The sequence below is a fragment of the Bacillus rossius genome, chromosome 1 (assembly GCF_032445375.1).
Source record: "Bacillus rossius redtenbacheri isolate Brsri chromosome 1, Brsri_v3, whole genome shotgun sequence".
Taxonomy (NCBI): domain Eukaryota; kingdom Metazoa; phylum Arthropoda; class Insecta; order Phasmatodea; family Bacillidae; genus Bacillus; species Bacillus rossius.
Window position 1 is genome coordinate 94,446,696 of NC_086330.1, and position 27,042 is coordinate 94,473,737.

At 39.8% G+C, this 27,042-nt stretch overlaps 1 protein-coding gene across 4 annotated transcripts in view; it reads right to left on the reverse strand.

Annotated features, from left to right (window-relative positions):
• LOC134540296 (probable ATP-dependent RNA helicase DDX5) overlaps positions 1–27,042 on the reverse strand; it is a 113,550-nt gene that overhangs the window by 22,894 nt on the left and 63,614 nt on the right. For all 4 annotated transcript variants that reach the window (XM_063382965.1, XM_063382958.1, XM_063382973.1 and 1 more), the window contains 2 exons: positions 22,870–22,931; positions 18,942–19,001 (listed from right to left, as the gene is read on the reverse strand). In XM_063382965.1, coding sequence (XP_063239035.1) covers positions 18,942–19,001; positions 22,870–22,931 — 122 coding nt within the window. The remainder of the gene's footprint in view (positions 1–18,941; positions 19,002–22,869; positions 22,932–27,042) is intronic.

Sequence of the window (27,042 nt, forward strand, 5' to 3'; positions counted from 1 at the left end):
TTTGAAGAAGATGTACTTCAGAGATTTGAGGAGAGTCCGGATACAAGCACAAGGGCAGAAGGTTCCGATATGGACGCTGACAAAATGGCTGTTTGGCGAGTTCTTCATGAGCAACTCTTGTACCCATACCACCTACAAAAAGTGCAACACATGGGTCCGGCGGACTATCCTCTTCGCATGACCTTTTCTCGTTGGTACATTCGAAGAGTATTGAGGAACCCCGAGTTAGCGGTTTTATTCAGCGATGAAGCCAAGTTCACTCAAGACGCTATTTTCAATTCGCACAACAGTCATGTTTCGAATGATGTCAATCCACATGCTACGAGTGTTACAGCTTGCCAGGAACGTTTTTCAGTTATTGTGTGGGCCGGTATTGTTGACAGCGTACTCATCGGGCCTTTTTTCCTTCCGCCACGACTTACCGGCGCCGGATACCTCCACTTCCTTCAGAACGAACTACCAGGTCTTCTTGAAGAGGTTCCATTGCATGTCCGACGTGTGATATGGTACCAACATGACGGGGCACCACCTCATTTTTCCCTGCAAGTGCGAGAGTATTTAAACCAAACATATCAAACCGATGGATTGGACGAGCGGGCCCTGTCGCATGGCCGCCAAGGTCACCGGACCTAACCCTGTTAGATTTCTTTCTGTGGGGTTACGTAAAAGGGCTTATCTACGCTACGCCAGTAGAAACGGTAGAAGAGCTTACACAGCGAATCATTGAAGCATTCGAAATCATAAGGTCGACTCTACACATGCTCCAGCGTATCCATGAAAACATGATTCGCCGTTGCCACCTCTGTGTCGCTCAAGGTGGGCGTGTTTTTGAGCCGTTGCTTTAGGCTGTCACGTTGTTAAAACGTATGCAACAATTTCAATGTTGTGAAACAAAGCCGAAGCTGTGATTGATTTGAGAGTGAAATTAAAATCTGTGCCATGATTAAAAAGGTTATTTCTCTACTCGAATGCCCGCACATCCACTACATAACACTACAACGGGTTGCCTACGCTGACTCTTTCTGGGGCTACAGGGGCTTAACTACGCGTTTCCGGCAACAAGTTTATTGGCAAAAATGGTTGCAAATAATAAGAGCTTTCTACCCTCAAGTGTTGTAACATGAATTTTGATACACCCTGTTCAATAGCCCTACCTCCGAAAAATAAAATTTTACAGGAAATTAGGAAAAACATTTTCTTCACCAGCATTGGAGTTTTGATACTTTAAAAGGCTTTTGATGTGTAAAAGCTGTTGTTTTGAAGTACGCAACTTTTTGTTGATGTTAATATTATTGATTTTTAATATTTAAAAAAAAATGAATATAGGATTTTTATTTTAAAATTTGCTGCTGAAATACACTGTATCGAACAGCCCTACCTCTGTATGGGAGTTGGAGCTTTTTATTATCATAATTGTCATGTTTAAATCTCTAACTAATCATTTTGCATAAAACTACTTTTAAAAACTGTATAATACCATAAACTAAAAAGATAACATTCAATAATTTTCATTTTTTTTTAAATTATATAAAAGTAGATTACATATTGTTATGATTTATAATGTTGTAGGGGAACTGGGTTCGTAAGAGATAGCCCAATTAAGTTTTTTTCTCACAGTTACAGTTTCACTGATTACTAATATGGGCCGCACTCGTCGCGGAACTCACGTGGCACACCCCGCCAAACTCTTGTTGCCAAAACCCTGTCACTGAACTCACCACAAACCTCTGTCGCAGGACTCTGTCACCAACCTCTCGCAGCAACCGCGGCACTCACTGTCACGGGACTCGTCACGGGCTCAAATGGCACCCATCGCTGAACTCTCACCGCACTCCATCGCTGAACTCACTGCGGAACTCCGTTGCAGAACTCTGTCGCCAAACTCTCGTTGCGCCCGCGACATTCACCGGTCCACACCGTCGCGAGACTCTGCCACCCCCAAAACTCCCACGGAGGCCGGAAATCTTGCTTCAATAGTCTGTGGCGTCCTTCTAGAACTAGCGAGAGCAGCTGGGGCGAGTCAAGTCATGCCGCGCCGACCCGACGCCCGAAGCGTCGAGAACAGCGTCATTCGCTCATGCCACGGCCCGCGGATTCCCAAGGCTGCTCAGCGATAGATAATGGCACCAAGGCAGGAAGATGCACGGGGAGCGGAGGAGGGTAGCGACGACCCTTATAATCCAGCCAGGCGCGCGTGGCATGTCTTATGTCAGCGGTCCACATGTGACCGTGCAGGGCTACCAGTCATGGCGGTCTGGTCTCTTGTGTTTGTAACAATATAATATATTAAACATGTTCTTTGTCAGTCTTTCATTAGTCAGCGTTTAGTATCTCTGGCTCTTTTGACTCTTGGATGCTCAACCATAATCCAATGGTTGGATGGCAAAAGAGGGGAACACAGTTTCTGAACTATTTCTTTTTTCTTTGAATTATTGTATCATTGTACGTATGTCAATTTTATCAGGCCTGGGAAAGTTCTTGAGGCATTTAGCTTACATGAAATTCAACACTTCTGAACTAGATTTTTCATATTTGGTCGAGTACAAAAGACTTATATTTCCTAGTTTAGCAGTTACGTTAACAACATCTGAGAGATAAGGTATGTTGTCATCTCAATGCTTAAGTTTTTGTATTTAAATGCAGTCTCTCTATGCGAAAAGGTCCCCTACACTAGGTTCTTTGATATTACTTTTCCTGAGTTTGCTAGTTTTAACACATTTAACAAAATCCTGGAAATAATAAACCTTTTCACTGTACTTCATAGCCCATTCAACTTTATGGTGAAATGAATCAGCAGCCAAACAAATAAGCAGGTTCAAAGTAAAAAATGTAAATGGTGTTTACAGAAATCTGTGGGCAATAATTTACAAGATACACAAAAAGATTTTTAAAAGTCATTTTTTTTTTGCTGAGCAGTTGTCTAGTCAAATAGAGATATGATTTACACCTCTAAAAGATTTAAAAAAAAATAAAAATAATAAAAAAAAATTAAAAAAAAAATAAAAATAAAAAAAAAATTAATGAAATGCATTAAGATGTCTTCTTTCTTTCTTCCACTCATTGCCTCATACTACAAGACTGAGAGGTATAGCCTTTAGTTTGGTACCAATAGGTACAATACTTTCATTAAATACTACCATTGTTCGAGCAAACACAACTTCTTTGAAGGAATCCATCCATGGCCACATAAACACTTTCTGTAGTTCAGCACAAATGTATAAGGTATCAGTGAAAGACTGCAGCTTAGTATCTTCATTAGAGAGGTCTCTTGATTTTTCAGCTTTTTCAATGTGGCAGTTCTAAAAAATGCAAGTCTATCAGTCTGTTGATAGTTTCCTGATTGTGGTCTTTGTCATGTTCCTTAAACTTGAAGCACATGCCACAATAATCATGACTGAGTTTCATAAACAATATGTTCAGTTTATTAACAACCTTTCTAAACAGATTGTAATAACAGTCACAACCACAAGAGTTTGCATCTTGTATATCTTATGTTTTTAACTCATACAAAACGTAAACATGACCAGTCGGGTCCACGACCACCGCCATTGTTCTGCTGGTGTGTCCTGATGCACACAACAAAAACACATCCCCATCTCATCTCAAAACTATAATTTTAAATTTAATCTCTTCGGAGCTTTCACCACTCTACTTGGGTATCTATTACTATATGGAGTTTTAACTGGTTTTGTAACTAGAAAACCTTTGAAGTCGTGTTCTTTCTACTCATCCATTTCACTTTCTGCCCAATCTGCTGAGCTATCTCTCGGCTCTGCATCCTCCCCTTGCTGCTGAATCTCCGAGGAGGAGAAAACATACTCATTTTATGTGATGATTTTTCTAAGTGGGTGAGTACCTGGTTGATGAATACTACCTCAGTTTTGAAGGTCATTGAAAAACTTTGTTAATGTTTGGCCATTTTTGGAATTACAGGTACTATTGTCTCTGACAATGGGCCTCCCTTTAACTCTGAAGACTTAAGGGGCCCGCCTCGTCAGGGGTGTATGTGTGTTGATGAGGCGGGATGATAAGTGCGACGCTCGCTGGTGCTTCTAGCGCAGTATCGCCTCTAAGTGCAAGGCTCTGAATTTACGCGTAGTCTTCTCGTCATCACAGGATAACTGTGAAATTTTAGCGGTGACCGCAACATTATATGGCCGATAAATGAAGATAAAGGTGTGATGCAAGTCCCTTAAGTGCTTTTAATAATCTGTACCGGTTGTTTTACGCCTAATGATTACTCCGAAAACATGCGTTTTAGCCATTTTAACTCTTCTAGATATACAGTTTAAAAACATGATCCAAAATTAAAAGTACTTTTCGGGCCTCAGCGAACTCTTAAATGCTTTTCGTAAACATACCCCACTCGGATATCTTGAGTAGTTTTGAAATCGCGTTGTTTTTCCTGAAGCTCTGAGCACCGTCTGTGTGACCAGGTAGGCGGAGCCCTTAATATCCTTTTGTAAAGGAAATGGGCATGTAAGACTATTTTATAGAAACAAATAATAATAAATATTTTGGTTTCATGTTTAGTTGAATAATAAACTATTTTCATGAATATAAACAATACATAAAAACACTGAACTCTACTGTTTTTAAAACGAAGTTGACATAAAAATTAAAACATAAAACCTTGTTCCTACTGATGCTTGAAACTACACAGATGTGGTTAAACATCTTAAGGCAATGTATAATTATTGGGCTTTCAACATTAAATAATATTGATTTAATTTATTTATATTAATAAAATTAAAATAAAACATGTCAGCACCAGGAACAAATTAAAACCATACAATTATTTAAATATGTAATATTTTCCCCCACTGCTAATAATGTAATAATGTGATGTGGAGTATATACAAAAAAATTGATTAATTACTTTGGTACAAAAAATGTGAAATATTCCAAAATCTGCATTTTTTTTATCATGATACATAATACTAGTGTCACTTAATAAAATAAGAACAAATTTGAAATCTTCAAGTTTTCAAGGCAATAAGTATTTCTGTGCTTGCAAATATTGGTTCCATTCAAAACTTGATGGTAATGTTGAAAAATCTGAACTGTCAATTATAAAATTATATGGATTAAAAATAACGTAGATATCATCAAACATGATGCATAGTAAGATTGTACTTATTAAGAATAAGTTCAAACTGAAACTGTGAGTCAAATAGCATCCGAAGATTTGAGTTCATTCAATTCCATTTACATTATGCAGGGTGTCTACCAGATCTAGTAAATGAAATTCCCTGATTTTTCCAGGTTTTCCAGGTCTAAAACTGAACTTTTCCAGGTTTTCTGTAACACAATTACGACATTACACGAAACTGAAAAAACTGCATAACAGTATATTGACGGGTTTCAAAGTATTTCAACTCACTTAAATTAGTAAAAAAAATACCTTCTTCCAGACGAGGCCAAAGTGACTCAATTGATGGCTAATAAAACATGCTGCTACAAATATTTCACACACTTACTTTTGCAAAAACATAAGTAAAAGGAAGCTCCCATCAATTTCGCAGTGACTCAACTTTTGCGTCTATTGCACTTGCTTCAGAACGAGCCAAATCCAACACTCGAGCCTTCTTCAACTGCAATGCCTTGATCTCCTCTTCAACTCTTCTTTTTCTGCCTTCTTCTTGTCTGTAGCTTCCTTTTCTTTGTTTTGTTTGCAGGGCTTCCTTACGCCTACAACTAGCATTTCTTACATATGTACTGTAACATGGACTTGGTGATATCAGAACGTTGAATGAAGTCGTACATCTGTCTTTGTTTGATCAGTATTTCTTCCTGCAAGTTTTCAGTCAGAAAATTAGAATTTACTGAAAATCCTCTTTCCAATGATGCATTTCCATGGGAAAGTACCAACATAATTCTCACAAACTTTAGAAGGCCTGTTTTGGCAGCTACTGTATGTGCCTTTAAGAATGAGCATCCACAAGTGATCAAGGCGCCAGTCTTCTCAAGAAAAAGACGAGAACAGTGCTGCAGAATCTTGCGAGGAACATACCAACTGATATGATCACTCAATGTTATCAGCTTCTTGTCCTTATAGCCACCTGTTTTGAAGACAACATTCTAAACTGTAATTCACACGCTGTTTCCTCACACCCGAATTTAAAGCCACAGACGGACATAAGCAGGAAATTCCCTTGGTAAGTTTGTACTTCAGGGGACTTTTGTCTTGAAGTTTTTTTACCATAACCTTTAGACAAGTCCTAATCTCATTTTTCAGTAACAGGACAGACTTTACTGGTAATTTCTCTTTCTTGATGGCATGGCGTACTGCATAACCCAACTTGATATTGTTAGCAGTCAATAGATTTTCCTGGTTATCTACATCCAATCGAGATACATTGAATTTCTCCCTAAAGCTCTTCAGTACCTCTGGTTTCAAAAACTTTCCTGCCAAAGCTACCAGTGAATCATAGAGAAAAGGTGCTATGGGTGCCTCACTTTGGAACATTGTGAGAAACAATTCCAACTCTGATGCCAAAGAGTAGAAGAATGTCTATTTCACTTTCTTCAAGAGCACTTTTCACTACACTGAAAGACACAGATGAAATAGAAACTTCACTAACAAATTTCTTTAGGTGGGGTAACGTTTTCATGGCATGCTCAGCAACTGCAGTATTCCATCTGATTGCACAAAATTTCTTGGAAAAAAGCTCTGAACCAGTTATTCTAATGTAATCTGCCCTCCTTGCAGGTAGGTACATGCATAAACAAATAGTAACTGTGCCTCAAAAAACTAACAACGTCCAATTGTATACCAGAAATTCCAGTTTTGAAAGCACCATGGACCGTATGAAGCCCACAGCTACCAATTTTGTAGCAACGATGGCGAATCTTCACCAAAAGTGTCTGTGATATGTATTTTCAAAGCTAACAAAAATGCCCAGTTTACGTTGAGGGCATCCATTGATGCACCTGTCGGTATAATCCGAACGTGGGAAGCACGTGCTGCAGCACGTCACGTCAGCAGGATAACAGACCAGCTTGAACCAGTTTGTGTCGCATGATTACGCCACTTCCGAATCCGATGGTAAATAGAAAATGGACGTGGGAACGGTTCGTTATTTTCCATTCAAAAATTAAAAAATGGGGCGCGATTCACTTGATGCTACGTCAATGCAAGCAGATCAATTAACAAAAAACGTATTTCCAACTACAACCTACCAAACAAAAATTCCCTGATTTTTAAAAAAATTTCCTGATTTTTCCCTGATTACAATATTCCCTGAATTTTTCCAGGTTTTCCAGGTTTTCCAGGTTTTCCAGGGTCAGTAGACACCCTGATTACATTAAATCTAGGACATGTTAGCTTTGATAACCTCTAATTTCAAATATTTCTCGCCATGGCAAAGTAATCAAAGACATATACCTCGGTGCAGTAATCAAATAAATTGTAATAATTTCACTTGTTCGTTGCTGAACATTAATAGTCCCGGTACACATTTAGACTTCAAAATTAAATTTGCAGTAAAGATAGGCTAAAACGTAGTCACTGTTCCATTGCTGTCAACATTTATTGTAATTTGTATTGTTCAGTTAAAGTGTCCAGTTAGTAATTCTAAGCATAGGAAAAAAAACATTTTTTAAAAGTTATTAAAATAAATAATGTCTGTAACATGTCCATGTATATTGTTTAAGAAGGTGTGATTCCAAATACCAAATACTTTTATTTAGTATTGACGTCGTCCCGACCACGGCCTCTAAGCCCGTGCTCCGCACTGCTAGTACTAGATCCCGTTTTCGGAGCGCACCCCTAGCCCAGCAGGAATAAGTCAGGCGAGCGCCTCGTGCGTGACCCCACTAACCTCAAATAAACTTAATGGCACGAAACCCCGGGGGCTTGATTCCATAAAACAATTAAGGAACAAGACACTAGGACACAATTATTAATTCACAGACATTAAACAAGTGCATCGTAGCCACTCCGTGCGAGCACCGCATGCACGGAGCAGACAACGAACCTCATTAACAGTCACCGCGTGCCCATGACAATGATCAAGTCAGATTAGGAGAAATCCCACTAATACAGTTCACAGGGAAACAATATGTTAATAAATTTACAGTCGCCAACTTGATGCCACAATTCAAATATTTAAATACTCTAAAACAGTCGTTAAGCCTTTAGCACCCAATTACCAGGTGCTACCTTTTATTTGGGCACCTGGAATGTGTTTTTAGCTTATAACAGAGCAAATTAAGTTAATGTAAGTTTTTGGCGCCGACTCCCAAAGGAGGTGAAAGTTTCCCTCCCTTGCGAGGTGGCCATGTTCGGCAGTCTCCAACCACTTCGCGCAGGGTCAAGACCTGTGTCCGTGAGAAGCCTTCAATTTTGTTCCACCGATCATTCACTCTGTACCTGATTTAATATCCAAACCCTTTTACTTCTTTGCTGCTCATGTCGACTCGGCGTGTATTTTGCGGACTCGGGCTTATCTTGACCGTTTCCTTAGTGATTCCGCACCGCGTCGCGGACCACGCAATTTACGGCACTGGCAGACTCCAGCCAACTCGCTTTCGCTAAGACCGCCGCGCATACGCCTGCCGGCTGCAACCTGATGTAAGTGTAAAGTGTAATTTAGGATCATGCTTACTGAGCCCCCCCCCCCCCCCCCCCCCCTAAGACAGTTAACTTTCGGTGCTGGCCGTCTCCAGAGCACTAGTGACAGCGCTCCCGCGAAACTGCAGTGGAAATTTCACATTGTTATGTAGTGTCATGTTTTGTTCTGTAATCAGCGTGTGTTAATGTAACTGTACAATGGCTCAGATGCCGCATAGCGCATTCACATAGTTTTGTAGTGGTTCTGCCACCGCGTAGTGTATGTATAGGGAGTACAGCGTACCCATGCGTACCACCGGAGAAGTCCGTGGATTAAATGCCCATTTAACATGAACTGTGTCGCTTACGATTATTCCGAACCACTCCGTCCTCCACACGGCCGAGCGGCCACACAACAAAGTTGGGAAGTACAGGATGAATTTCAAGCCGTGTACCTGGCGGGGCACGCGGGGGCAGAGTACCCACGACCCAACATTAACGGCCTAGCAGCCCGCTAGCCTGGCGCCCCCCGGACAACAGCAGCACCGCGACGCCCGTAGCGCCCGTCAGGTACTTCCCGGGCCTTCTACAGAGGCCGGGTGAAGGCAGTGTTGCCAAAACTGCACATATGTTTGATTTTTTACTATATTTCATCGAATGGTGGTTGAGAAAACCTATTATTATCCTTTCTGAAATAAATTCTTATTGGTTCTGTTAATCCAACACTGCAATACAATATGACACTACTATTAATGACACTAAGGATGTTTTAGTAATGTTATCCAGAATAATATCTAATAGGTTTTTGTTTGTTTTTAATTTTGTTTGGGGTCTGTCAACTTTAGTTTTCAACGAGCCTTAGCACCTCGCAGCCACACTGTTTCAGCTGACTTCACTTTTGTTCGCACACATGAACAGGTTCTTCCTTAGTTAGCTTACACCAATTATCGTCAGTTGCGCACAGCCATAAGGTCCAATTGCACAGCCATAGCATCATGCTTATCTCCAGTATGGTGTGCCTTTTTGTATGTGGCGCACTCGAGTTCCTGCCAATGTATCAGTGGCAATATGGCAGAAATTGCAACGGCAATTTATGTACCCATGCTACCTAACATTCCTGAAACCTCTCCCGCTGCTTTGGCCTTTAACTATTACAAAGGTACAGATGCGTACTGAAACTTTACTTTTAATTTATTTCAACCGCATAGAGAAAAGGAACACATTTCTGCACTACAGACTCTTAAGACTTACAACTTTGGAACTATATATCTATGCATTTTCTTTAAGTGTCATGTTTTCCAATATTTTAGCTGTGTATTTTAACAGCTACATATTTGTTCAATTTTATGTCTAATTTGCAGTAATTTGGATGTTAGATATGATATTGTGCTATCTGCGATATATAAGACATTTGTAGCCTCCAGTTAAGTTAAGCAACCGGATTAGTTGTCAGATTGTTTTTCGCACTATTCAAATGGTATGTTAACTCCTATTATTGGCTGGAATTGTTTTCAAATTTTGCTATAGTGAATCAGGAGGTAAAGATTTAAAAAAATAGGGCTCTTCTACCAGTATGGAGGAATGGGTAATTAATTTGGGTTGGCCCATTTTATGGCTTAACGGATATTCCAGGCATGTATCAGAGTTAAAAACTGTTTCAGTTTAAAGCCAAAAGAGCCTGAAGGTACCTATTTTTGACATTTAGTCTGTGTGATAGAAGTGTTAATACGAAGATATTAGATTAAAAAAATCAGTGGTTGATTCTGTAAATGGTGTAATGCCCCTCGTGCACTAAAATTATATCATTTTAATTTACTAATAAAAAACCTAGGAAACAGCTGGGCAAAATTATAGAGAAAAAAATACAAGTGTTACCAGAGGGGGCACGAGGTGGTGAACAAGACAAATTTATACTCCCTACACCCAAGCAAATTGGGAGCTAGTGGATCGTTTAAATGGATTAAGGAATATGAAAAATAAATAAACACTTCATAAGTAGCTTGGTCTATAGGTTCCCCATTTTATTTAAATAGGTCGAATTAACTCACCAAACAAGGTGTAGCTCCAGGGCTCAGGAGATGTCTCGTGTCGACATCAAAATGGTGCGGACCGAGAATAGCGCAGATGACGCAACCGAAATCATCGATAAGTGAAATAAAAATAATTAATAAATTTTTTTAACTAAGACATGACTTGTTCTAAATGTTCCTACTGACTGGCTACTGAATTTTTAGCTGGGATCACATACCTTAAGCCAGATGATTACATTCTTGATTCGAACGAGTATGTCATTGCCGAAGACCAGCCTCTTAACACAGGGAACGCCGGGATGACGCGGTAAGTAGCCGAAGTCAGAGTACCAAATGCCGGCGATGGCGGACAAAGCTCCTAATTAAAACGGGCGCTAGGGCCCTAGGGAAAAGGAGGGGGAAGGTTCGGTTTTGGACCGAACATATCCGGAGGTGCCCGAAGTGGTTGTAAGCACGACTTCAGTTGTTTGCGACAAAGGGCGACTGCTGCGGTCTCTACCGGCAGGTACAGAAAGCAACATACAATCGACTAATACAGGCCGTGAGGAGGAAGCATAGGGCCTTATGGCGTAGCTGGTGGTGCACTCTAGCGGCGTAAAGGGGAACTAACGGGGGCGGTGAGCTGACTTGCCACCAGGTTTCACGAGCGTGTGCTCTGCACGCTGGCGACCAGGGCCGAAGTTACTTATTCTGTCACTAGATGTCGTAGGTATTCCATTAGGGTAAGGGAGAATGTCCTTGGAGTAGGCCATCGTCTTGGCGAGTTTACGCCAGGTCAATGGTCCTGGGTTAATTTCTCAGAACTGAGGGGGTGGAGAGAGAGGGGAAGGTGGACAGAAAAGCGCAGAGAAGGCTGGGAACGAGCGTCTACAGGAGACTCGTTCGTGCCGAGACTAACTAGTCTCAGCAGGCCTCTAAGAAATAGAGCTTGCAGGCCAGAAGATGCTCTATGCGATTTTTGTCATGCAGGGAATTAATATTACAAACCCGGGACGTGACTGCAAGCGAGAGAAATTTCAACCGGGCTGCTAACGTCCACATTAGACTAGCAAAATATCAGATAGGTCCCTGAGAAAGGTGCCTCGGTCCACTGGCACAAAGTTTAAATACGTAGCGTACACCAGCATAACAAAGTGTAAATCATCCTTTTATAACTAAATTATAAGAAAAATAAAATATCCAAAAATAATTTAAAATTATAATAACAAATTTAAAAAAACGTGCCGAAAAGGCCTAATTTCCGGCACAATGGCCATAGCCATTTTGGTAACTTCTGGTTCTGGGTGAGTTTAACTGTTCACCATTTTAACTTACATAATTTTTGACTATTTGAATCTAGATAACTTAATCAGCAATTTAGTCTGCAATGGTCAATAGCTAAATCTAGACGTAATGAACAGTGATTTAAAAGATCTCTGGCTCGAACAAACTGAGTTACATAAAATTTCAAAATTCTTTTTGCCAAAAACCAGAGAATTAAGAACTAAAATCAAATGCCTAATGTTATTTGCACTTGATCACATAATGAAATCCACTTAAATTGGGTTAATTTTCTATAAAATATTATTAGGTGCTTGAAAATTATTGCCATAATCATGTAAATTTTTTGATTATTAACTAATTTAGTTACAATCCTTACTAATATTATAAATGCGAAAGTAACTCTGTCTGTCTGTTTGTCTGTTTGTTTGTTACCTTTTCCCGGCTGAACGGCTGAACGGATCGTAATGAAATTTGGCAAGGAGATAGCCTATGTCCATCCCCAGGATATAATCTATCTTTTGTCTAAAAAAATAAATTTTAAACGGGTTAAAAAAATATATCTTAATATTATGTAATGTGTGTCATAGATATACAAACTGTTAGTGTCATTCCTCTATGTCTGCCGAGCAATAGCTTTCAAGCCATTACGTTACGTTTTGCTATTGTAAGGAACTAAGTAGAGTAAGAAAAAAAAAAGCTCTTGACAGTTTGTAGTGTCGCCATATTTGTTTCAATTTTCAATACCGTTTTTGTATATTACAATTTAAATTGCAGAAAAAAATCATGTTTCATAGACACATAAATAGTGAGTGTGTGTCATTTCTCTATGTCCACGAGGTCTCGCCGCGTCAATTTTCTCCTTGGGGCGAACCCGTCCGCTTAATTAAATAAACAGCTTTTATTGTTGAATGATTTCATGATTTATTTCATGAAAATCTGCTCTCATAAAAAAGTTAGTTTTATAGACATTCAATAGGTGTCTCTCTCTCTGAAGATCAATCTATGAATCGTTACAAATTTATTTCCTTTATTTTTTTAGTTTGTTTTGATACAATATGATTTCACTAAAATCAATTTCTACCCCTTCCTATTTTCATTTCCACATTACGAAGTTTCACTTCTTCCACGCGGAGGGACTCCATGCAATATCTTTGCATGCAATTAAAAACTATTTTTTAATGATGCCAAAGAAGTATAACTTCTCATGCGCGTACCTAAGTACACGCACCCATTTTTTTTTATTTAATTTCTTCTATATATATTTTTTCCTCCCTACCTAGGGCACTCATAATTCTTTTAAATTTCACGTGTATGTTTTCAATGTCATTCGAGTTGAACAATTTTTTTGTTGTCAAATTGGTCATTACTTATACTTTGTTTCATTTTGGAAACATACATATTTTAGGTATTATGACAAATAAAATAAATTAGTTTCACTAACATTCTTAGGTTTTTATTGTGTGGATAGTTTCAAGTTTAATATTATGTAGGTACATAAATTCTTAAACTTATAAATTTCTTCGAAATTTATTCATAGGTAGGTAGGGCCTACTAATATTTTCTATTCGTCAATATTGTTATTTTTTTTACATTACCTACTTATTTGCAAGGAGTTTGGTTTAGTGTTCATAATTTATCTGCTGAGCGTCAAGAGTCTTAGAGCTGCTGAGACCATTATCAACTATGTAATACATTGTTGAAAAATTTGAATTTTACTATTTCAGGAAAGTTGATTTTTTTTATTAATTAGAATAGTTACGTGTAATTTCCATCTTCCTTTATTTCATATTAAACATTATGTTTGGTTGAGTGTGAGATAATTTTATTTATGTATGTTTTAATTTCATTTAATTTCTTATATATATATATTCTTACCTACCTACTTCTATTAAATTTTCAGGTGGATGTTAACATTGTCATTCCAGTTGTATAAATTTCTTTGTCAATTTAGTTGTTATTTATACTTTTTGTTTCATTTTGGACTATGTTTTTTTTTTTTTATACTTAATTCAAAGATTTGTGGTGTGTACAGGGAGTGATATCTCTATTAATTTCTATACTCCTTTGGATAAGCGGAATATTGCCACCACAGTTTTACATATAAACAAATCCTACAAATGTTTTAAACATTATGACAAATAAAAAATAGTTTCACAAACATCCTTAGTTTTTTTTTGGTGTGTATAGTTTGAAGTTTAATATTATGTATGTACGTAAATTCTTAAACATAGAGTTATTTATTAATTTATTTAGATAATTATTCATAGGTAGGTAATAAGCTTTCTATTTGTCAATATTGTTATTATGGTAGATAGAGATAGGAGTACAGTAAATGCCTACATTCTTATATTCCATTATATCTCTTTCGATTTGGAGTGTTTCCGAGCCATTCAGGGTCCTCAACGTCAAACCCCCCCCCCAGGTGGTTAAAGCCCCAAAATTTTGAAAGTTTAAAAAATTTTAAAAATCTATCTCTTTCGATTTTAAGTGTTTTCGAGCCATTCAGGGTCCTCGAACCTGCCTCCCTCTGGGAACAAAGCCCCAAAATTTAGACAATTTCAGGAATTTCAAATATCTATTCTTTCGAGATGGAGTGTTCCAAACCATTCGAGGTCCTGAACATCCACTTTCCGCAAAAGTGAAAGCCCCAAAATTTCGAAATATAAGAATATATATAAATTGGACGTTGGCATGTATGTCGTCGATAAACTCTTACACCGTTTGACCGATCGCCATGAAAGTTGGCACATCGAAGTGTTTTTATCATGGAGAAGGTTTTTATGCTAACCATTTTTTTTTGTAACTCGCCGCTAGATGGCGCTGTAGTGCATCAACTTCTAAACCTATCAACCGATCGCCATGGGTAAACAGAAAACCATAGGTCAGAGATACACAAACCGTAATTATGTGTCATTTCTTAATGTCCACCACACTGGACATATCGCTATCCATTTTGCTGTAACTCGCGAACAATATATCACCCGGTGTTCAGCCCGGGCAAAGCCGGGTACTGCAGCTAGTAGTTAAATAAGGTAACAATTAAATGGGGAAAGTTCACAAAAGATTTGTACTTTAAAAGTTCTCAAGAGCTCTATAACCAACAAATTTAGCCATTAATTGGAGACATACCTAACGGCTGATTTTAATTTCTTGAATATGTAAATGTCCTCTTAGATTCCCTTTCCTAAGAAAATGTCAAATTATAAGATGTTTATAATACTGAAACTATATCCTATAAGGCTAATTTTATTCCCTATTTTCATCTGTGTACTGTATTTACCCATTTATGGGAGCATATTTTATGCCGATTTTAAGTTTAAAAATAGTGTAGTACAACTTGCCGTCACCCGAAGTCTAAAGTTCGGGACCCCGGATGAGCCCAGTGATTGCTGGTGGAGATTATTTAGTTCTTTTCTTTATGAGGGGGTGCCAGGCTAGCCTTTGTGATTGCGTGAGTCGTCGGCCCCAGTATGTATCACTGGACTCGCAGCGATTATTAATTTATAAACCTTACAAGAGCTTCCAAATAAAGCTGGTTCAGGCACACGGTTCTTACACAGTAAATATGAGTCTTCTCCTACATAAATTACCTGTTGTTTGTTGTGGCAGCTGCAACACTAGGGTGGATGTCACCACACACACTTATCGTCTGTCGCCGTTAACGTGCACTGTCGAGCGCAATCGCGAATGTTGTAGTCCTTATCAAGATGCACAGTTATGTTCTTTAACGCGGGACGGAGCGTCCGCCCTAGGCCGCGTTCTGTTGGCTACTGCCTCGCGGCAGCATCGAAAATTCCTCTGTGCGGGCCGCGTGAAGGGTGCATTCCGCCAGCGGGATTCAGTGCTGACGGGGTGGGGACAGGGCTTTACCGCCGCAGGAGGCACGAAATCAAACAAGCCCCCCCTGGAGAAGCCCGGTCTTACCCCGCGAGCAGTACCCCGCGGCATGGTTGCACCCCTAGCACTGCCAGCAGAATAGAGGTGGGGGCGCCTGGGGTGGCCGCAGCCAGTAGGGTCGACTATCGCGCTCTGTGATACCGGGTGGAGGTGTAGGTGCCCGGTTGTCCTTGGGTCGTAGTTGGTAGGGCTGTCTCTTCTCTGGCCCGCTTGGTGGTGTTAACGCCATCAGGGCATTACGATCCATTACATAGTCCAGCAGTCGCATCGGGCAGCGGCGTTTTCGCTTGGGCCTATCTAACCCCTGCTCATCTGGCTCATCCATTCGGACACGGAACGTTGCATCTGCGAGTGTTGCCTGGTGAGCCCATCCTCATCGGGTTAGTGTTAGACTCGGTTTGGCTTCTAGTTCGTCCGGTTCGGTCACACAGGGGACCGTTTCAGGTGGTTGATCATCCTGTTCCTGGAGTTCCTCCTGGAGTTCCCCTGTCACCATTTCTGTTATCGTGAGCCGGGAGGGGCGGGCCCTGCATTTCCGGCACCTGCGTGGTGTGGCATTGGGGCTCGTGTCTTCCTTCCGTCTTGGCGGGGAATTCTTCCCTGATCCTTCCCACTCCTTGCTTCACGATCTCCGTGGCTGGTATGTCGTCATCAGGTATTGGCTCTTCAGCGATGTTGCTGTCCCCTTTTCTGTCTGGAGAACACTCTCCAGGAAGGTAGCGCTTTTAGCCATAGGTCATCCCGGTGTATCTTACTTATTCGTCGGCCCTCCCAGGTTCACCAGGTAGGAAGTGGCCCCCAGACGATGTTGGACCGTATATGGGCCTCCACATCGTGGTGCGAGTCCGGAGCAGTAATTGCGCGGAGCTGCAGACAAGGGGTGGACTCGCGCAAACAGGCGACTGCCAGCTTGTAATGGGTACGGAGGTCGTGTGGTCTGGGGGGTTATCTCCTGCGCGTAGCTGGTTTGTCACTGTCGTGCGACTGCGTGTTAGCTTTCGCGCCGCTGGTTGCGCTCCTCTGCCCCTTCTCCTGAATCGGGTATGCCATGGGTAGCCCACTCGCCAGGCAGTGGGAGATTACGTCCCTGGACCATTTATGCCAGGGTCATTCCAGTGGCGGCGTTCACGCGACTCCGGACACAGAATAGTGCATCGGCAACATGGCGGTTCCAATGGGCGTGGTTGTCGCAGAGTCGTAGCTGCAGCTGTACCTTCAGCTCCTGGTTCCTGTGCTCGGTGGGTTCGCCCTTGGGTGGTAGGCAGGTGTGGTGTAGTGGGCGATGTGCGTCGTCCTACACCAGTTCTTAAATTGGGCTCCCAGGAACTGGCTACCATTGTCCGCGAGGGCGGATTCTCGGTAGCCCCACTGAGGCAGAAACTCACGGGTTAGGATGTCTATGATGGTCGACGCTCGCACGTTTCCACAGGGGTAAGGTTCCATCCATCTGGTAAACATGTCTGTTACGACTACCAGGAAGCGCTTGCCCCGTGGCGAACGCGGGTACAGCCCCATGATGTCGAGAGCGATGGTCTCTAAAGGGTTATTTGGTTGGCGGGGTTGTTGCTGTTGCACACCGTCGACGCTTCGGGCTTTGCGCAGCTGGCAGGTTTCACACTCCCGAACGTACTCGCAGACATCCAGCTTGTATCACTGGACTCGCAGTGATTATTAATTTATAAACCTTACAAGAGCTTCCAAATAAAGCTGGTTCAGGCACACGGTTCTTACACACTAAATATGAGTCTTCTCCTACATAAATTACCTGTTTGTTGTGGCAGCTGCAACACTAGGGTGGATGTCACCACACACACTTATCATCTGTCGCCGTTAACGTGCGCTGTCGAGTGCAATCGCGAATGTTGTAGTCCTTATAAAGATGCACAGTTATGTTCTGTAACACGTGACGGAGCGTTCGCCCTAGGCTACGTTCTGTTGGCTACTGCCTCGCGGCAGCATCAAGAACTTCCTCCGTGCGGGCCGTGCGAGGGGTGCATTCCGCCAGCGGGATTCGGTGCTGACGGGGTGGGGACCGGATTTTACCCCCGCAGAAGGTACGACATCTAACTCTATGTGAAATTGGGTACAAAAAATTAAAATTGCTGTATGTCTTGAGTATGTGTGTAAATAACTCTCCTGTGTTGGTTTTTAATAAGTATGTTACAAGTAAGTATAAATTGTTTCGTTAAAATATCTCAACAGTGCGTGAAAAGCGCCAATCTTCCTAGTCTGCCCGGTAGCCGCGCCAGTCACCCAGCCGCAGCAGGCGTCGGCGAGTGACATGACTTGCTGGGTTGTAATTCGGCTGAAGGAGGGGAAATCTAAAAATTAACCAGCAAGTTTGTGTGTGAGCATTCTATGAGAGCTCTGGTGTCAGTTCTCTCTCTCCCTCTCTAACTTGTTAATGTCCGTGAACTGGCACAATTTCCACTTGTCTATTTTGACTGTTTTTTGAGTGTGATTCCTTAACTTTTATATGGAAATACCATTGCAAACCTACAGCCATTTTTGGTGCTTTCAAAGCAGCACTTCAATGCCCGGCTTTTTACCGTTCTTGAGCTCCCACACGAATTCCTCGCTGACTTGCGTATGAGCATGCTAGGTTTTATTACAAACTGTCAAGAAAGGGTAGTTGCTGCCTTTTTTTCTATTATGGAATAGGACTACGTAGTTTGAAAAAATTACGATAGCTGGGAGCTTTCTTTTGTTATTAGGAGGGGTCGTAAATCAAAAGGGGAGAGGCGGAGATAAGTGAGCTGGCCTCAGTCCCTTCTACACAGTAATACAGTAGCAACAATAAGCTGAGACAAGGAACAAAGACTTCACTTGTAATCTACTGTAGACAGATGTATGGTGCCACTCATATTTGAGGGCGACCCTTACGGCAGAAAAGTTGTATTTTTATGACCCAAATTATAGCTGCAACTCATACGCAGGGGAGACTATATTTCGGGGTAAATACGGTACTACATCCACATGAAGCTTGCTAAGCAGCGTATCCAGTATAGACTGAATTCTAAATGAACTGAGTAAACATCCACAATCAGTATGCAAAGAATTTACATTTACAATTGTATGTAAACCATTAATAAATGGGACCAAACAGTTTTAATCCATTTAATTTAATATTCCATACAGCAACTAGCCTTGTATTTAATGGTTTGATCACACAGATATAAAGCATGTGAGGAACATACCCAAGCCCCGAGCTGCCACATCTGTTGCCACCAGGATGGGAGCTCTGCCACACCGGAACTCTGCAACACATGCCCACATTAGCTCCTTCCGTTCCAACAACTTGCTACAAGACTAGTTCAATTGGTCCCGCTCCAGGCAGCAAGTATACTCATGCCTACATTCCTATCTGAGCTTAAGATAAAGTAACCCAAATAAATTGCAATTTACAATTTTTAAAAATTAATTACTTATATACTTATAGAAATTATTATTCTTAGGCATGTCACAAAAAAAAAATAACTTATCTGTTGCAGGATTAATAAGTGCCTAAATCCATATTTCAGCTGTTGGAAAAAAAAAAAAAAAGTTATGAGGGTGTGTTACAAATCATGCAAAGGCATAAAGATCAGTTTAAAATTGAAGAAGTTTAAAGCAACATTTTTTTAAGGACCATCATTAATCCCATTTTGTTTAGATAAATTTTCTATTCCCCACCTGACTTCAGGAAATATATTTTTAATAATATGTAGGGGAGAGGGGGGCACATGTGGACATGGGGTAGTTGTGGACAGTTCAGATTTCCCGCCTTTATTTTTATTAAATGTTACTGTGGCTTCTATTCACAGTTGGCACTACTGCACACTATGTTTACATGAAATTTCAACCTGTTGAGATCTGTTGTTTGTTTTCTATTGCTGAATAATCAGATTTACTCATGAAAGGTAAGTTTTCAGAACTTTATATCTTGGGAAAATACAAATATTGTATGCATTTATATATTTACAATTATTTGCCTGATGAAAGAGTGTAATTTTATCTAACTGTTAAAATAAACAATGAAATTCAGATCATAATCTAAATGCACTTTTTATTTTCATGTTTGTTTAAAGTGGTGCTGGGGCACATGTGTACAGTGCACAGGGGGCACATGTGGACACTGTCCACATGTGCCCCATCCTATAAATTTTCCATTTTTAGGTTATGTAGCCTTATGAAAACCACTTTGAATGGTAGATTACTATGTCCTTATCATATTATTTTGATGTGCATGATTATTATATTAATTTTTATATTTCTTTTCAGTGAATAAAAATGGTACGAACATATAAACGAAAAACCAGCCTTGCAGAAATTCCTGAAGATAACATATCAAAAGCAATTGAAGAAATATTAGGTGGTGCTTCTATCCGATCAGCAGCTGCAAAGTATGATCTAACAAAATCAATGCTACACAAAAGAATGTCAAAAATGAAAGCAAGTAGTGAAAACAGTGAAATTTGTGTAAGTGTACCAGGAACTACTTCACATAAAAATAAAGAAAAAATACAACCCTATAATTCAAAATACACGAGCAGGCAAATATTTACAAAAGAAGAGGAAGCTATGTTAGAAGAGTACCTTATTCAGTCGTCTAAAATGCAGTTTGGGCTCACATATCTTCAAATCCGAGAATTTGCATATTCTTATGCTGTTAAGCTATGTCGTCCTCTACCGAGCAACTGGACAACACAGAAAATGGCCGGGACTGACTGGATGAAGTAATTTATGAAACGTCATCCTGCTTTATCTCTTCGTAAACCATAGTCGACCAGTATTGGCAGAAATATCAGTTTTAATCAATATAATATTAGTTCATTTTTTGACAATTTAGATAAGGTGTTATCCAAACACAAATTTAGTAGCAGCAGGATCATCAATGTTGATGAAAGTGGAATCAGCACTGTCTTACCAGCTCCTAAAGTGGTTGCTCCAACTGGCTGCAAGCAAGTGGGCCAAACAGTGTCTGGTGAGAGGGGTGAGCAAGTTACTTTTGTGGGAATAGTTTCAGCGGCAGGCAAAGCTTTCCCTCCAGTGTACATATTTCCTAGAGTTCGTTTCAAGGAAGCATTCCTCACAGGATCTCCTCCAGGTAGCATCGGCTTGGCAATCCAAAATGGATGGATGACAAGAGACGGTTTTCTGCAGGTTATGAAACACATTCAAGAGGTCACTGCAGCTTCCAAAGAAAATCCAATTCTGGTTCTTCTTGACAATCATGACTCACACACAAGTCTTGATTTAGTTGTATTCTGTAGAGAGAATGGAATAGTTCTATTAACATTCCCTCCACATTGCACCCACCGAATTCAGCCCCTTGATATAGCAGTTTTTGGTCCTTTTAAGTCTAGGTGCAAGACTGCATTCAATTCCTGGATGGCTTCTAATCCCGGAAAGCCGATTACAATTTACAACATTGGTTATTTGAGTGCAAAACCCTTCATTGAAATATTCTCACAAAATAACATTTGTGCTTGTTTTGAGAAGTCAGGAATTTTTCCTCTGAATAGGGATGTTTTTACTGACGAAGATTTCATGCCTTCTAATGTTACCGAGATACACATGGTTAGTATTTCTACTGATGGTAATTTAGAAAAATCAACCATTCCTGGGCCTTCAAGTAGGCTTGATCTTGCTTCAATTGAGTCGGACATTCAGTCGTCCACGTCAAGTATGAGATTTTCTCCAGATCCTACTTCAATTGAGTCAAGCACAGCGACTTGTTCTTCTCATCCAGACAATAATCCTGGCTTCGTGAAAGCTATTCATCCATCCACTTCAAATCAGTGCTATAATGTTTCTGATTCTGTTTCAACAGCATCAAACGAGAACTGTAGGTCTACTTTATCTCAACTGAACAGCGGAACTAGAAGGTCTGTACAAACATTGTCACCAGAAATGGTAAGACCATTCCCAAAGGCAGACAGACAAAAACCAAAAAAATTGTAAGAGAAAAAGAAAATCTACAGTATTGACTGATACGCCGGAAAAAATTAGACTTGAAGAAGAATTCCTACGCCTACAGGAAAAAGACAAGGGTAAGTCAAGAACTACTAAGAAAAGATGCAGTAAAAATAATCAAACCATCAAAACTAATTTTCCTAGCAGTGTAGGCCTACTTAGATCAAAACTTAAATCAAATGAAAATGACTCTACTGACTCTGATACCACAACATTTGACAGCACCAGCGAAAATGAAATTGACAATGACGTTATGGATTCAGCTGGATGTCCGGGTGAAATTAAAGTGAATGACTATGTTATAGTAAAATTTCAGTCCGAAAAAATGGTTAAACATTATGTTGGTCAAGTTGACGAGAAAATAGATGAGAATAGTTTTGAAATTAACTTTTTAAAACGGAAAAGTGATGGAAAATTTGTTTTCCCAAATGAAGTTGACAAAAGTGAAGTGCTTATAAAGGACGTTGTCATGAAATTGCCAAAACCAAGAATGGGTTTAATTGGTGGCACAATGCGAGCAAGTGGCTTTCTAACTTTTTCAATTGACACTGAGAGCTACAACTTGGGTTAAGAATAGCAATGAAAAACCATTTTGAATTGTAGATTACTATTTCCTTATCATATTATTTTGATGTGCATGATTATTATTTTGTTAATTAGTGCAGTTGTAGTTAAGACTGTAGGCATAAATGGAATTAACTTGAACTCAATATGCAAATATAATATTATTATACAATTTTAATTTATATTTTTGCTAAATTAAAAATCTAATAATACTTAGTTAATAAATTCCATGCCAAAGTGTAATTTTATTGCAAGTGGTCAGTCACTCAAATCAGCGTCCACAACTGCCCCACATTTGTCCACAAGTGCCCCAGCATGGGGTACATGTGGACAAAACACTCAGTTTGACAAAATAATTTCTCAGTGACAAAGTATGTAATTATAAGTGTAATCTGAGTAGGTGCGGCCAAGTTAACACACTTATAGTACTGTCCACTGCAACTAATGCATTATTTAATGAATAGTAGAAAAAATTCGCTTATTGCAATATTATTGAGTCAAATCTGTCCACATGTACCCCCCTCGCCCCTATAAAAAAATTAAGTTTATTAAAAAAAGCACAATTGTAATAAATCATGAGATAATAAACACCAACAACCAACCAACCTTGTAAAACTTGGTCACGTTCTTGCTGAGATTTGTCACCATGAATACTCACTGCAGACCATCTAAAATATCAAAATTGAAGGTTAGATACAAGGTTAACTGATCATTCATTTTGTTTATAGTTTATTTGAAAGGATATAAGGGAACATTTAAAAAGGTACCTGTTTACCTGAATAAGCCACACACAATTTTACGTCAAATGTATGCTGATTAAGCATGGTGCATTATTCATAACTCGACACCGCTACATAGCAACACTGAACACAAGTTCCATCAAGTTCCATATTGGGAAACCTGTTATATCGGACAGAGTGAACACACATTATTTGGATAGTGTTTCGATACATAAATATTAGTGAGAGTTAATTTAAAGAGTAAAATGTTAGACACAAGTTATTTTTAAACTTCCCCCCACCCCACCACACCCCCTTCTGCCAGCTAGCAACGCCAAGTTTTCATCTTGGCTGCTTGACAAGGTAGGTAGTCCTATAGCTTCCAGTGACAAAACAACTGTTGATCTTTGACCATCATGGTGGAAAGTTATGCAATGGAACACAATTGCTGCCAATCGATGTAAATAGTCTTTGGTATTTATTTGCAGTACATTTATTTTGTCACAAAACAGTGTGACTATATACCATATAAACCCACGTACCACCCGCACCTTTTTTAAAACATCAGGTTCGAAAAGGTGGGGTGCGGGTGTTACATGGGTCTTGAGCCGCTTTTGCACGGTGACGAAATAACGCTGGCGCGAATGGAGGTTTATGCGATACGCAAGAGATGTAGGGGTAAAGAATGGGAAGGAAGCGGCAGACAGTCAAGGTCACATTCCTCACAGCGTTGTCCCACTGCAGCTTCGCTGGTTACAAACGTGCGCTCCCACGCACTGTCCTATCCTCATTTGCAAAGTACCCAGTGGTTTTACACCTATGTTGGCTGCAAGTATTGTAATGAATCGTAAAAAGTTGCGTTCTTTCACCGTTGTGGAAAAATTAAAAATAATCAGTGAAGCGGAAGAAATCGGTAACCGTGCTGCTGGGCAAAAATATGATGTCGACGAATCATGTGTAAGGGATTGGACGAAAAGTAAAGACAAACTGCTTTCGGCCAGTGGCGATAGACGTGTGTTTCGTGGTGTGGCAGCAAAGTTTCCAGTGATAGAGGAAAAACTCTACGACTACTTACAGGACAGACGGCAATTAGGGTACGCTGTAAGCACGGAAATGTGTTCGCTAAAGGCGCTGCAAACTGCTCGTGAACTTGCCGTGGGTGAAGATTTTAAAACAAGTAAGAAATGGATGCGCAGGTTCATGGTAAAAAAGGGTTTGGCCATGAGGCGGCCTACTACAATCTGCCAGCGTTTACCGACAAGCTACGATGAGAAATTAATAGCATTTCAGAGGCATGTGTTAAAGCTGCGGAAGCAACACAATTATTTGTTTTCACAAATTGGAAACGCCGACCAAACACCTGTGTACTTTGAAATACCTACAGATACGACAGTTGAAACAAAAAACAGTGCGCATCTTAACTGGAGGCTGTGAAAAAATGTGGTGCACTGTAATGTTGACAGTCCTTTCCGACGGAAAAAAACTACCGCCATATGTGATTTTTAAAAGGAAATCGCTCCCAAAAAATGAAAAATTCCCTAATGGTATTATTGTGAGGGCTCAAGAGAAGGGATGGATGGACCATGCAATGATTGTGGACTGGATTAAATGTGTGTGGGAACGATGACTAATGTTAAAAATTACGAAGCATGCTGGTGTTGGACAGCTTTCGCAGTCATTTAACCTAAGAAACGAAGAATTGTCTGAAAGATAGGCGAACAGATCAGGTCGTAATACCTAGACATCTGTGAATTGTGATTTTTCTGTTCGAATCGAATTCGAATCGAATGTCAAAAAAAATCACGAGTTTCGAATTTTTTTCGAATCGAATTTGGGAATATTTATTAAAATAACATAGATCATTAAAAAATTTTAACATACCACTTTGTCACATAATTCACAGTTTAAATCAAGTAACTAAAATTAAAGTGAGACTATATTGAAGTGCACAACCAGATTCTCTAAAATTAAAAAAAAAAAAATAAAAATTAAAAATTAAATGTCTATAGCACTAACATAAATCACTTCGCAAATTATTTCAAATTGTCATGGAGAAATGTGAGTTCACCGACATGGTGCGGCAACAACAATTCTCTGCGGCTGGTAAATATGTTGCCTGCTGTAGAGAAAACTCTCTCACTTGCCACCTTATCTAGCATGTTTGACTTTCAAGGATAAAAATATTAATAAAAATTTCACAGCATAAGGAAGTGGTACAAAAATAAAAAAAATTACTGTTTTTATCGTTTAAGCATTGCACATTTTATTCTAAAATCAAGTTTATAATTTTGGGGGTGAGACGGTGGGTTCACTCTTAGCTGAGTTTTGAAATATACAAACACCGTCGTATCACTGCGCCGCGTCAGCAAGTGATAGGCTGAATTAATCTGGCGTGCCAAGCACTAGTTGCAACACACACACTTCAGTACAGTCGGTGCTAATAAAATAACGGAGAAGTAATATAACAGGAAGCACCGTAGCACTTTGTTCAGCGTAGGTGGTTCATTTGCGAAGAAAAAACTATGCACTTTACGCCTAATAGCCGTCTTTACAAAATCAGCACAAGTTTTGATAACAGGATACTCAAGTTTTCTTTTCTTCCCGGGAGTTGTTAATGTCCCAGTGTCCTGTAATTCTTTCCTTGCACGAAGCACACTGCTCTTCGAAACACTCGTAAATTCCGCAGTTAAACTCGCGATATCGTTCACACAACAATCCGGATATTTGTCTGAAAATGTTTTAAAAACATTCAACACAATAGTTTTCTGTGCACTTTTCAAAGGCTTTTCCGTTCTGTGCTTTACAAAACAGTCCGGCGTCAGTCATAACAAACCGTGCGCGCGCGAATCCTAAATACAGTTGTTGCGCCGGGCATCAACTGTACACGTGGCGTCTGCTAACATAATTGTAAGTAAATACTTGCTGACACATTAAACTGTATTGGATATTAATGGTGAAACGCTATAATGCTATATAACAACAATTGTTATAAAAAAGGCAGTGTAAAAATACTTACAAATGGTACGTAACCAAGGAACTATTTCTTGCGCACAAACAATGTGCGCAGCGGCCGGCAGCCAATGAAAATGTTTGTTTACAAGCGGCTTTGTTTATTCCAAAACTCAGGTAAATGTGAACGGAGAATACTATTATGCAAAAAAAAATGTAAAGTAATCCATAAAAACAAAACCTATTCATGGAAAGTACGTTTATTTAAAAAGTAGACTTTGTGAAAGCAAGCTAAATAATTTAAATTAATGAGTGATGCAATAAAACCATTTTATTCAACGTAAAAAAAAAAAAAAAGAAACCCGTAACAAGAACGTGATTTGTAACTATACGCATAACGATCGTGCGGGTTAACTCGGTTCTGACAGAGCGCGCGCGTGCATGCAGTCTGCGAGCTATCGATATCAATCTTGGACTACGTGCGCGCTCTCTATAAGGTAATACAGGAATCAACACAACCAAACTGGCGCTGCTTACGTTTCTTTAAGCGGTATAAAGCGACTCCCGAGACGTTAAAATTGAAGTTTTTAAAAGTTAAAAACGTCTTTAAAACACGATTTACACATCAGATTACTTTGTAATAAGATTAATAAAGTTAGTAAGCAGTTTTATCAGAACGAACGGCGTAAACTGCGTATAGCAAAAGGCGCGTTGTAAACAACGGGAATTCATTGCATTACATCAAATGAAGTTAAAACGGGACAGAAATAAAATGGTTAAATAACGTGAAAACGTAAATAACGGTGACGTAAATAAGGGGTTTCGATGTATAATTTTTTGTAAGTGGAAGATGTAATCGCCCATTTACATTTCTTTTAAAAATGGGGGAGGGGGATGTCTTATATTAGTGTAACAGGGGCCAGATTTTCCAAGTCAAATTATTGTAAAATGAATTCGATTCGAAATTACGAATCGAATATCAAAAAATTCGAACTCGAATTCGGAAATTTCGAATATTCGCAGAACCCTAGTAATACCCGGAGGATTAACTTCAGTTTTGCAGCCCCTTGACGTCTGTATCAATAGGCCGTTTAAAACGCATCTGAAGCGG